The sequence below is a fragment of the Cavenderia fasciculata genome (genome assembly GCF_000203815.1).
Source record: "Cavenderia fasciculata unplaced genomic scaffold Scf_ET2XIPL01CNAVH-3, whole genome shotgun sequence".
NCBI classification, from domain to species: domain Eukaryota; phylum Evosea; class Eumycetozoa; order Acytosteliales; family Cavenderiaceae; genus Cavenderia; species Cavenderia fasciculata.
Genome location: NW_004457723.1, coordinates 463,036 through 475,689, shown reverse-complemented (window position 1 = coordinate 475,689; position 12,654 = coordinate 463,036). Strand labels below are relative to the sequence as shown.

At 33.2% G+C, this 12,654-nt stretch overlaps 5 protein-coding genes and 1 non-coding gene across 6 annotated transcripts in view; 2 read left to right on the top strand and 4 right to left on the bottom strand.

Moving 5' to 3' along the window:
- Nucleotides 1-2,935, top strand: part of DFA_07030 (uncharacterized protein) — a gene marked incomplete at both ends in the record, with an annotated part of 3,430 nt that extends 495 nt beyond the window's left edge. The window contains 3 exons of the mRNA XM_004366849.1: nucleotides 1,222-1,241; nucleotides 1,460-1,513; nucleotides 2,887-2,935. Coding sequence (XP_004366906.1) covers nucleotides 1,222-1,241; nucleotides 1,460-1,513; nucleotides 2,887-2,935 — 123 coding nt within the window. The remainder of the gene's footprint in view (nucleotides 1-1,221; nucleotides 1,242-1,459; nucleotides 1,514-2,886) is intronic.
- Nucleotides 1,596-1,669, bottom strand: DFA_07031. Its single transcript has one exon. It is a non-coding gene; the product is annotated as a tRNA-Val (tRNA).
- Nucleotides 2,936-4,412: 1,477 nt separating the features above from the next.
- DFA_07029 (osmotically inducible family protein) lies at nucleotides 4,413-5,515 on the bottom strand (the record flags this gene model as incomplete). Its single annotated transcript, XM_004366848.1, has 4 exons — nucleotides 4,413-4,720; nucleotides 4,794-4,928; nucleotides 5,143-5,173; nucleotides 5,261-5,515. The coding sequence occupies 4 exons, from the start codon at nucleotides 5,513-5,515 to the stop codon at nucleotides 4,413-4,415; spliced, it is 729 nt and encodes a 242-aa protein (XP_004366905.1).
- A 278-nt stretch (nucleotides 5,516-5,793) lies between these two features.
- Nucleotides 5,794-6,435, bottom strand: DFA_07028 (methionyl-trna synthetase beta subunit; the record flags this gene model as incomplete). Its single annotated transcript, XM_004366847.1, has 1 exon — nucleotides 5,794-6,435. The coding sequence occupies one exon, from the start codon at nucleotides 6,433-6,435 to the stop codon at nucleotides 5,794-5,796; it is 642 nt and encodes a 213-aa protein (XP_004366904.1).
- A 165-nt stretch (nucleotides 6,436-6,600) lies between these two features.
- On the top strand, nucleotides 6,601-7,306 carry cchl (cytochrome c heme-lyase; the record flags this gene model as incomplete). Its single annotated transcript, XM_004366846.1, has 2 exons — nucleotides 6,601-6,953; nucleotides 7,033-7,306. The coding sequence occupies 2 exons, from the start codon at nucleotides 6,601-6,603 to the stop codon at nucleotides 7,304-7,306; spliced, it is 627 nt and encodes a 208-aa protein (XP_004366903.1).
- Nucleotides 7,307-7,397: 91 nt separating this feature from the next.
- DFA_07026 (calponin domain-containing protein) lies at nucleotides 7,398-12,523 on the bottom strand (the record flags this gene model as incomplete). The annotated part of the gene is made up of 5 exons (XM_004366845.1): nucleotides 7,398-9,464; nucleotides 9,550-10,296; nucleotides 10,383-10,989; nucleotides 11,091-11,214; nucleotides 11,320-12,523. 5 exons carry the CDS (start codon nucleotides 12,521-12,523, stop codon nucleotides 7,398-7,400), a joined length of 4,749 nt encoding a protein of 1,582 aa, XP_004366902.1.
- Nucleotides 12,524-12,654: the final 131 nt, after the last annotated feature.

The window sequence follows — 12,654 nt, the reverse complement described above, 5'->3', positions numbered from 1 at the left end:
TGTATCATAGACATGGACAAACCCCCAGAACAAATTAACTTTAATTCTTCTTGAGATAATCTTTATTTCTTGCTGGTCAATTAAAAAGTAAAATTAATAAAACTTTGTAACTTCTGAGTACTACTCTTCCCGATAGGAGAGAACAGGAAAAGAATTACTTTAAAAAAAAAATTTGCCTCTATTTTGGATGAAATGTGTTTTTACTGACTTTAATAGCATAGATAATGACAAACATCAGTCTCTAAACCAATATATATTGGTCCGTCCCGGAGGATCAGTTCCTATAACTGACATCTTAGACCCCTCGACCAAAGAATCCACTGATGTCCCCAATTCCGAAAAAGCCTACTTATTTTTTGATAAATGTTATTTCTATAATCTCAACAGTTTGTACATACAGGCAATCAATGCAGGCTTGAGAAATTTGGGATCTTAAAGCATAAAAAAAAAATTGATCAACATCCTAAATTGTTTTCAGGGTTGACGCAAATAACAATGTTTAATTGAAAATGGTGATATTCTATGTGTATGTATTAAAACTGTTGTACCTCTATTTTGATGTATTATATTATCTATTGATAAAACAACTTTTTTAATTGTTCCCACCAATATAAATCCGTAAGACGATGACATTTCAAAATCGACTACTTTATCGAAAATTTTTGGCGAAAAATTGATTTATGGTATCGCCCGAATTCTGAAAATGGCATTGTTGTCATTTAAAAGGGAATAACCTCGTTTAATAAAACAATAAAAGTATAATCAATATATCGTTAAATGGAAAGGATATCTTAAAGTTAACTCGATTTGAAATGATTTCAAGATTATCAATGCCATGGACATTATCTTCCACCACCCCAGAATTTTGATGGTGCTGATAAACAATCTCTCGATACTATGTACATCAAAATGCAACATTGGACACACTTAAACATGGGACTCCTCAATTGATCCTCAACAAACAGTTCAATGAAAAACTCTCAACATATATGTGTTGTTTTAAGTTGTGAGACAAAAAAGAAAATCTTTTTCAATATTGATTTCTCTTTGGACTGTTGTATTTTTGGAGAGCTGCCTCTTCACAATACACACGAAAAAAATGAATGAAATCCACTATTTTCAAGAACTATATTTTTTGTGAGATAAAAGGATAAAATTTTCTCTTTTTTTTTTTTGGTTAACTATACCATTCTTTAAGATTTTACCGATTTTAATTTTCAGGGGGCTAGAATTTGGAATGGGTAGGAAATAAAATTCCATCAATACCTTTATTTTTGGACTGTTTTTTTTTTCATTGTAGTTTTAATGAAAACTAATAAAAATAAGATAATAAAAAGAAGGGATTTGATCGTTCTAAATAAATTTAATATAAATATTCATTGGGGATTATTTTGGATTATAATTTTCAACTTTTTATGTACAATATTTTGGGGATGTCAATTTTTTTTTTTTTTTTTAGTAAATGTTTTGTTGGTATGGTTTTGTTCAAAATTTATGAAACCGAGATAAAAATGTAGGAATTAGAGAGTACTACAAGAATATGATAAAAAAAACTCCGATCGAGCCAGCCGCAGCAAAAAAAAAACAAAAAGGTTTATCAAGAATGGGAATCGAACCCATGACCCAAACCGTGTTAAGGTTTTGTGATAACCAACTACACCATCCTGACTTTAAGATGTGCTGAATTTCCCGCTCGGCGCAAAAATACCCCTACCGCACGCCTACTTTGAGTTTGGAATTTTTCTGTAATAGAGAGAAAGAGATAGAAACAGAGAATTACGTATAGAGTACTATAGAACTTCACTCAATCATCAACTATCTTTTATCAACATTACTATTTCTTTTCACACTCACTAAAAGCCACAACTAATTGCCCTAGTGTGCCCCCTTGTTCAATTATTTATATCATTATCATTATTATAAATAAGGGGCGTGAGCGAGCACAAGCACTGCCTATATCAAAGATCACCAACAAGAAAAAAAACAAAAAATAAAAAAAATAATAAAAAAAAAATATCTCGCTCCTTCCTCCATCTCCTTCTCTAATCAACACAATACAATAGTAGAACAGTATCGAACAATAGGAATAATAATTTAGGTGGAATTTAATTATCATTACAACAAGTCAATACAGTTTGAAAACAGTATTCACATTACTATTACAATTGGAAATGAACATCATCAACATCTCATCAAAACATCAATCAACAACATAACAATACGAACAACAGAACGATATAAGATAGATAATCATGGTGTAGACACAACCACCAACCATTACTCGACACACACATACATATGGATGGTGACACTGGGCACTCCCTCCAACAGTCACGATCTGGTCACTAATCTGACAAAAGAACTATGGATCGCAACTCACAGAACCGTTCAGCCCCCCTCGATTCAACAGGTAAACAAGCTTCCCGTCGTATTGATGAACAAATAGAACTAATAGCTCCCACCAAGACTTGCCATTTTTGCTTGGATGGAAATAGAACAGACATTTGGCACCCCAAAAAACAGATTGGACTTGTTTCTTCTTTGGAAACTCAGTTCCCATTGCTGGTCAAACAAAGACTTCAATCAATAAAACTTCGCAATCGAAAGAGTAGTGCTCCACCCTACAGGTGGATGCCACGAAATGAGATGCTTAAAAAAAAAAAACCGCACGCCTAATTTCGATCACCTCAACCTCATTCTTCTTATCCTCCTCAACACCTTCATCTCCCTCTACTCTCTCTTCATCTATCAATAATAATATTAATAATATAATAATTTACTATATAATAATAACAATAATAATTATACTACAAGATATTATAGCCTTTTGTGCTAGTGAGAAAAAAAAAAAAAAATTAGCGATATCTTTAACCAATTTATTTTTAGAACAAGCAACAATCTAAAACAATCCAACATGCTTGATACTATACAATAAGATACATGATCAACGTCCATAAAACATGTATCATAGACATGGACAAACCCCCAGAACAAATTAACTTTAATTCTTCTTGAGATAATCTTTATTTCTTGCTGGTCAATTAAAAAGTATAATTAATAAAACTTTGTAACTTCTGAGTACTCTTCCCGATAGGAGAGAACAGGGAAAGAATTACTTTAAAAAAAAAAACCGCCCGCCTAATTTTACACAAACAAATTACCTATAATTCTTCTCGAGATTATCTTTATTTCTTGTTGGTCAATTAAAAAGTATAATTAATTAAACTTTGTAACTTCTGAGTACTACTCATCCCGATGGGAGAGAACAGGAAAAGAATTACTTTAAAAAAAAAGCGGCACGCATAATTTTAAGTAATAGAGGAGCTATATCTTTATTCAATATTACCTATCAATAACACATCTCTAAAATTAACCATCGATATTGTCGCTGGAATATTGAATTAAATGAGGGTTTCAGTTTTATTCATTATAGCAAGAAATAAAGATTATCTCGAGGTTGTCGATGTCTATATGTTAAATGGACTTTGATCATGTATCATTTTGTATATAGTAATAAGCATGTTGGATTGTTGCTTGTTCTAAAAATAAATTGGTTAAAGATATCGCTATTTTCTTATTTTAAGTTATTTTTTTTGTCTCGCTAGCACAATAGGCTATAATATTGTGTTGATATAATTGCTGTGTTATTATTATTTAGTAAATTATTATATTACTAACACACAGAAGTTACAAAGTTTTAATTGTTTTTGTTTTTGAAAACACAGTTTAGATATACACAACTAGACTCTTGCTTTTGTAATGATGATATTCAGTAAAGATACTCTGTCTTTTAGTTTGTGAATTATAGAAATATTTGTGTCCATCGGTTATCGTCAACCACTAGAAGACAGACTGAACCAGCATGACAAGAAACGGCATAGGTCGCCTAGCCAGTTAGTGTTGGAGTCTCACAATATGCTCAAGCAAAGAGAAATAAAGCAAAAATCAGAGATCATTTGTTACCCACGCTTTTAGCATCGTCCTTGGTGATATTTGATGACCCTGTTGTCAGAAATCTATCTTTACCAAGATAAAGCCACATTTTGTCTATTTTTATATAGTATATATATATATATATATATATATATATATATATATATATATATATATATATATATATATATATATCTAGTGATACGAGATTGAATATCAATTTTCAACCAATGATCATCCAAGATATTCGTCCTCTATTCTATTAATTAAACCATCACCACCAAGATCTATATATATTTAAAATATATATACCACTGCACCAACCTCTCACTGCATGCAGAGTTGAATCCTGACTGTATTCATATAAAAGAAAGAAATATAAAACTACTAAACATGAAATAAAGAGTAAATACTTATTGTTGATTGACATTTTAAAAAAAAAAAATTTTAAAGTGTAGCATCCAAAGTGATCTTGCAATTTAATTTTTAAGTGTAGCATCCAAAGTGATCTTGCAATTTAAGACCTTTGAGACTGGACAACCTTCCTTGGCAGCCTTTGCCTTTTCAAGGAACAATTCCTTGGTGGCATTTGGAACGACTGCTTCACACTTGAGGTCGACTTGGGTAATTGTCCAACCCTTATCATCCTTGAGCATTGAGAGTGTGGCGGTAGTGTTGATCGAGGTTGGAGTGAGTTCTGCTCCACTGAGTTGAGCAGACAAGGCCATAGAATAACATCCAGCATGAGCTGAAGCAATCAATTCTTCTGGGTTGGTATGTTTATCAACTAAAATAGAAATGATATAATTAATATTAAATATATTTATACATATACTGCGCTGTTACTACATAATACATACCTTGATCACCACCAAATCTTGATGGTACGTTGTATGGCAAGGATGAAATGACCTTGCTTTGAGTAGTAATCACACCTGATCCATCTTTAATGCTGCCCTTCCATAATGCTGTTGCGAATCTCTTGATCATCTTGACTATAGATATATATATATTTGTTGTATGTCTCTTTTGTTAAATTAATTGGGTGTAAAGACAACTGTGAACTTGCAAAGTTAACCCGCGAAAATTAAAAAAAAAAAAGAAATTAAAAAAAAAATTGTTTTGTTGTACCTTTTGCTCCAATTAATGGTAACATCACCTCGCTCCTCCTTTTTAGATAAATAAATAATAATAATAAATGTATCTAACGATGAAAATATTTAACTCTTCTTCCACTTTTCTATAGAAATATATAAATAAATCAAAAAAGTGTTAGTCATGATGATTTTATGTTATGTATTAATTTTTTTTCTCTCTCAATATTTACAGTAATAGAATATCTCTGAGTAGTATTTGAAAGACGAGAATAATATCTATACATTTCATCGTCTGTTCTAAATACAGGGATTATAATAACTACATTTGGTAAAGAGTCAACTTCTCTTTGTGCCGACTCATCCAATAATTTACCATTTCTTCTTGATCGAGTGATTGTTGTAGTATTGGTATTTGCAGAAGAAGAAGAAGAAGAAGAAGAAGTGTTTGATGATGGTGAAGATGATTTTTTAACTCTAGTAACCATGATTTAAATACAATAGAATACTGTCTTGTAAAAGAGTATAATAAAAAGAATAGATAGTAATTAATACTAAAAAATCAAAAATGAAAGAGATAATAAATAACTAACCCGAGGGTTTGGATGAGAGAGAAAGAGAGAGAAAAAAAAAATTAAATTAAATTAAATTTCTAAAAGTTTTATTATAATAGAAGAGTACTCTACTCTCTACTCTTATTTTAGAGGTATTATTATTATCATATTATTTGAAATAGAGTTTGTTTTTTATATTTTATATATTTAATTTATAAAACTCTCCAACCAGGTTGGATGGCATCCGATGCGACAGTCGGGTCCAATGTAGAGTAAATGACATTTTTGGAATCATCGTCGGATGCAAATAATACCATTGCCTCTGATACACCAAATTTAGTTTTCTTTGGTGCCAAGTTGGCAACCACTATAACATTCTTGTTTAATAATTGTTCTGGTTCATAATATGCTTTAACTCCACTAAATACTGTTCTAATATCTCTAGTAGCAGGAGCAGGAGAAGGTGGAGGAGGAGGAGGAGATATTGGTTCTTGATTTTCAATTATTGGTTCGTTTATAGTAGTTGTAGTTGTAGTTGGTTGATCAATGACTAGAGTTGGTTTCTGTTTCTTTTCACCAAGATCCAAAGTTAGTTTAATTAATTTTTTAGCTCCTTTAACATGTTCTGCATTGATGACACGAGCTATACGTAAATCAACTTTAAAGAAATCTTCTACTCCTATTATATCTGGTGTTGTTGTTGTTGGTAATGGTGAAGCAGCAGCAGCGGTAGTAGTACTACTACTACTAGTAGTAGTAGAGGATAAAGTTGAAGATATAGTTGAACTATAATATCTTGGTGAATATATGAAATGGCCACTCTTTAGTGATTTAGAAATGATTGATCTAATCATGATTATCAATATATATTTAGTATTAATATACTGATGAAAATGTTTTGTAAAACTAAAGTGTCTCTGAGATCATGATTCGTCGTCTTTTTTCCTTTTGATCATTTTTAGTTATTTAGTTAGTAGTTTGTTATCATTATTCGTTTACTACAAACAAACAAAAAGGAGATGGATGAAGAAACAAGAAAGAATGCATTAGCAGGTGGATGTCCTGTTGCACATGAACCTACTACAGCTACACCAAAAGATATTAACCCAAACAACAATATGTATAGACCAAATCAAAAGCCACATGTAGATCAAACATTACCACTAGATACAAGTAGAGTAAAATCATCAATCCCTAGAACCGAACAAGATCAATGGGAATACCCTTCACCACAGATGTTTTTCAATGCAATGAAGAGAAAACAATATCAACCAAGCGAAAAGGATATGGACATGGTAGTAGCCATTCACAATACTGTCAATGAAAAGTGTTGGGAACATGTTTTAGATTGGGAAAAAGAATATTCCTCAGAGTATGTAAAGAGAAAGAAAGAAAGAAAGAAAAGTAACAAGCAAATCTAAAATCTAATTTCTAATTTTCTATTGTTTTAGATGTGATAAACCAAAATTAGTAAAATTTAGAGGAAGAGCAAAAGATTTTAGTCCAAAGGCAAGAATCTTAAACTTTTTTGGATATACTTTACCATTTGATCGTCATGATTGGATCATTGATCGTTGTGGTAAACAAGTACGTTATGTTATCGACTTTTACGAAGGCAAGGCAGACAAGGAAAATAATAAGCCAATCGGTATCTATTTAGATGTTCGTCCTGCAATCGATGATTTCCAAACTTTTACAGATAGATTTAAAAAATTATTCAATTAAAAAGATAACAAACTATTATTATTATTATTATATTTAAAAAAAGATTTAATATTATTTATTTAATTTGATTTTGATTTAAGTTTTGTTTTTTTTAAAGATTAAAAGTTTTCATTAAAGTATGAATAGTTAAATTTACATCAAGAGTAATACCTTCAAGTGGATATTCATCAACATGATTCTTTGAGAATTCCAATAGACTGTCAAGTTCGAGAGTGACAGTTTTAGAGATGGGACCAATCTTGGCTTCAATTTCATAGACACCACCTCCAATTGGTTTAATGACGACGGTGGTCTTTGAAAAGGATGTTTCTGGTAGTTCAGAATTGACAATCATACCCTTTTTAACGAGGTCAGAGAATGCAAACTTGACTGGTTTGTTGTTGTCCAATTTGGTGTCTTTGAGTTTTTTGACAACGTTTTTGAGTTCCTTTTTGGCAATGGCCTTTGAAAGTTGTTCACTTTGAAGTTGAACGAGCTTGGAGAGTGGGGCAGCGTCGATACGGATCTGCTTGAGAAGAGCGTGGAGACGGTTGAGTTCAGTACGCATGAGACGGTTCTTGCGGAGTACAGTTTCAACTTCCTTTTCACATTCGAGTAAGAACAAGTCATAGACTTCGGGTTGACTCGATACTTGCTCGGCACGGAACGATTTGATACGTTCGATGAGTTGGTCACACTTTGCGATAATGGCCATGTTTTCGTGGTTGTGATTAGAGGTCTTGCAAAATTGGATGGCGTCGCGAAGGATTTGAATCGAGTTGATGTCCTTTTTGGGTGGTGGGATCTTGGCCAGGATTTCAATCATCCAAAGCTTGGCCTCACGGAAAAGGTCGGGTGCGTAGAGACCGTCGTCTGGGTTCTCGATACGGTTGATAAAGGTGAGTTGGATGGAACGGTCTCCTTGCTCGGGCAACTCGAGTGGTGCTTCTAAAAGATCCAAACACCATGACATCCACCATCCCTTGTTGGGACCACTGTTGTTGTGGTTGGTGTGTGCTTGGTAGCGACGACGATCACCATGACCAAAGGGTGACGACCCAACTTGCATCGACAAACGATTGTTATTGTGTGCGCTGTTGAGTGATTTTTGGAATTCATAACCTGGGATACGACCAACATCTTCAAGACCGAAATAAGAGTCGAGTAAAGTGTCGTGCAACCAAATAACCTCACTAAGATTAATGACAGTGCTAAAACCAATTGCATTCTCGGTCATGACCTCGTTATAGTCGCGGTAGTGGATGAGATCGTCGAGCTCGCCGACTTGGGGAAGCGAGGTGACAAACTTGTTGGCGACAATGTGGTGTTGCTCGATCCAGGCAGCCAACTTGGTACTTGCGACCGGTTGCTCCCACATCTTGTTGGTAAAGGTGGCTTGCAAGAGACGTGCAATCATTGACAGGTTGGTACGTTGGTCACGCGAGATGAGAGGGTGTTGCAACAACACTAGCTCGTGCAAAAGGTCGGGTGAAGCAATCACCGACACAATGTAACGGTAGACAATGAGGAAATAAGGTACGTAGCTCTTGGGGTCCTCTGCACCACGACGTACACCACCAGCCTCTGACTTTTCAATAATGACACGGGTCAAGAAACGCAGTTGAACTGGAATATGGTCAATGGAACGAGCAATACGATTAACAAAGTCATTTCCAATATCGAGTAGTGATGCAAGACGTGACTCGTACAGCTCCTTGACTTGAGCATTCTCGAGACATTGTTGTGGGGTAAGACTATTCTTTTCCGACTTTTTACCTTCTTTGATTGCCTTTTCATTTTGGATTTGTTTGTGAATCCAAACAGGGTCAATATTTAGATTTAAATCCTTGTTGTCGAGTACCTGCAATACCATGGGACGTACAACTTCTTGTAAATACTTGAGACCCTTCTTTTTGAAATAGTCATTCAACAATTTGTTGGGTACAGAGTCCAATGTCATAAACTCGGTCAATGTAGCAACGTCGTTCATCTGGTACTCCAATGCCATCGATATAGCACGCAAGAACAAGTCCTCTTCTCTTGGTGAAATCTCGTATGGGAAAATACTCAAAATCAAATTGTTAAATGTCTTTGACAATTGACTTGGTACCATCAAATACATTAATTTACCAAATACTTGTGGTTGATTTTGTAAATAATAAAATAAACATTGATAATTCTATAAAAAAAGTAAAAGGAAAAAAGTAGAAATTAATAAAATAATTAAATATAATATTTGTTGTTTTTGTTTGTTTTATGTTTACCTTCATTTTAGTTGGATTTAAACCATTTGGAGCACCTTTGACAGGTTTAATTTTCTTTTTGATGGAAGAGGATTTCTTTAATTTCTTTCCTTCATTTTTGTTTTCCAAGACACGATCGATCGATTTTGTGATTTTGGAGAGTTCAGATTGAAGATGACGAGTGTTACGTAGTTCACCGACAATGTTTCTCTTGAGTTCTTGGATATCACCGACGAGCTTGACATTTTCGGTTGGTGTCATGTCTGGATTGTCGACGACGATCTTTTGGATTCTAGTGGCAATACGATACTCTTTTTGGTTTTCCAAACGTTCGCGTTCGGCCATTTCACGTTCTGCCAATTCTCTTTCCAAACGTTCACGATCAATACGTTCACGCTCGGCTCTTTCAGCTTCTTCGTGTTCGCGTTCCAAACGTTCACGTTCCAAACGTTCATGTTCGGCTCTTTCAGCTTCTTCATGTTCACGTTCAATACGTTCACGTTCCACACGTTCACGTTCTGCAATCTCTCTCTCCACTCTTAACATCTCTTCATGTTCACGATCCAGTCTTTCACGTTCCATTCTTTCACGTTCAACTCTTTCGGCTTCATCTTTTTCACGCTCCAATCTTTCACGTTCCAATCTTTCCTTTTCAGCTCTTTCTTGTTCCGATCTTTGTTTATCCTCTCTTTCCTTTCTTAAATTGGTAATAGCTGCTTCAGAATTAAATAATGATGCTACTAATGCTAAATTTAATTTTGGATGTCCCTAACAAAATAAATAAAAAATAAATCAAAAAGTTAATAAATATATTCTTTTTTCTTTTTCTTATCCTTATTTGTATTCATTCTTACAAGAGCAATATCAGAAGGAGTAAGGAAACATTTGACACCAATTTTTTCACAAGCAGAGGTGATTAATTCAGCACGAACAAAAAGGTTTGGTTCATTTTGAGCACGTTGAACCAAATCTTGAAAGTCGGTTGGTACCAATTGTGAAAACAAATGTGAATATACAATACTGTCTTGAATGTCTTCTGAAAAGTTGGAAATTCTTCTCTCGATACCAGCCTTTTCCAAATGATAATTGACCCAACGAATGAGAATTTGTTCGGCCGAGTGCTCCTCTTTGGCGTGTAATTCAACCTTTTGGTCATTCTCACCGTCAGTGTGATCGGTCTGTTCCTCTTCATCGAAAAGAATCTCTAAAATTTCATTGGCATTTTGATTGACCTGTGAAAGTAGACCAGATTTAATAATTTGCCAAATGATACCAAGTACAAGGTAGGGTGTTGCATTGACTAAATCTTCAGCACCAATATTAACAATAATACATCCAACCTTGGTTGCATTCTTGATAACAATATTTTGATTTTGTACTTTTTCAAATGGATTCATTTTAATCTTTATAACTAATCCTTTTAATTCTACTTGACTTGGGAATAATGATTCCATCAATTTACTAATAGGTATGAAAATAATAAATAAATTAAATAGATATTAATAATTAATATATATTATATATTATATTATATATTATATTATATATTATATTTTCCTTACTTTAATAAAACACCATCATTACAATTTGTAAATAATTGATCAGATGTTGGATCAATTGGGATATAATTCTTTAATTCTACAATTTTATCACTTAATCTTTCAGATATAAATTTAGAATAAGCAACTAAAAATATGAAGAAAAAAAAAAATAAAAGAAAGATTTGTATTGTTAATAATTTGACATAAACTTGGAAAATAATGAATGAGTTTAAAAAATGAATGAATTTACCTTTTTCTTCTTCAGAATATTTATGAACACTACCATCTTCTGCTTGTGTATTAATCAAAGATACCTCCTTGTGATTAATCTTTGGTGCAATAACTTCTACTATTGTTGGTTCCATATCTTCGTCTTCGTCGTAATATTCTCTATCTTCTTCGTCGTCGTCGTAATATTCTCTTTCCTCTTCCTCTTCAAATTCTTGATCTTGTTGATACTCTTCTTGTTCTTCAAACTCTTCTTCTTGTTCAAAGTCTTGTTGATTTTGACGATATTGATTTGATTGTACTATCTCAAAATCCTCTTGTTCAAAATCTTCTTCTTCTTCTTCTTCCTCAAATTCTTGTTCAAATTCTTCTTCTTCCTCTTGTTGATAATATTCCTCTTCTTCTTCTTCTTGACGATATTGTTGTTGAGGAGGAGATAGATATTGAGTTTGTTTTAAAGATGATTGTTGTTTAAATGTTTGTTGTTGTTGTTGTTGAGGAGGAGATAAAGTTTGAGTTAACTTTAAAGATGATTGATGTTGTTTTTGTTGTCTTGGTTGATAATAAGAGTATTGTGGTTGTTGATAATCTTGATGATCAGAGTCGTAAACAAATTCAAATTGATTACTGTATCTTTGGAACCTTTTGGGTTGTTGTTGATGAACAGGAAGTTGGATTTGAGATTGTGATCGTTGTTGTTGATTAAAGTATTGATTGATTTGTTTTTGTTGATAAGTTTGACTAACAGGTCTACTATTACCACGACTACTACTATTACTATTATTATTTACACGGTAACTATTATCGGCAAGTGAACTACTGGAAACGTTACTTCTACTACTACTTTTACTACTATTACTTCCAGAACTACTTTTCAAAGAGTTACTATAGTATTGTTGTGGTGGTGTTGGTGGTGGTTGGTATGCTTGGAAGCTTTGTGAATGTCTTTGTTGTTGTTGCTGTTGTTTTTGTTGTTGTTGTAATTTTTGTTGTTGTAATTGTTGGATTTGTTCTTGTTGTTCTTGTTGGACTTGTCTTGGATGTGGTTTGAGTTGGTAGGTTGGACTGCTACTGTTACTGGGCGGCTGGAATCCTTGTTTGAGACTTGGCGGAGTACTGTGGTTGCTACTGGTCGTCGAGTTACTTGCTCCAAAAAACAATGGCGATTGTTGTTGTTGTTGTTGTTGTTGGTTATAAAAAAAGTTTGGGGACTTTTGGACAAACATTTTAGAGTTTTTGGAGAAATAATAATAATAATAAAAAGTTAGAAATATATTATAATGAATATAGATAGATAAATATCAAATGAGAGTGTGTAATAATAAGGAACAACAACACAATAATAATAACAATAATA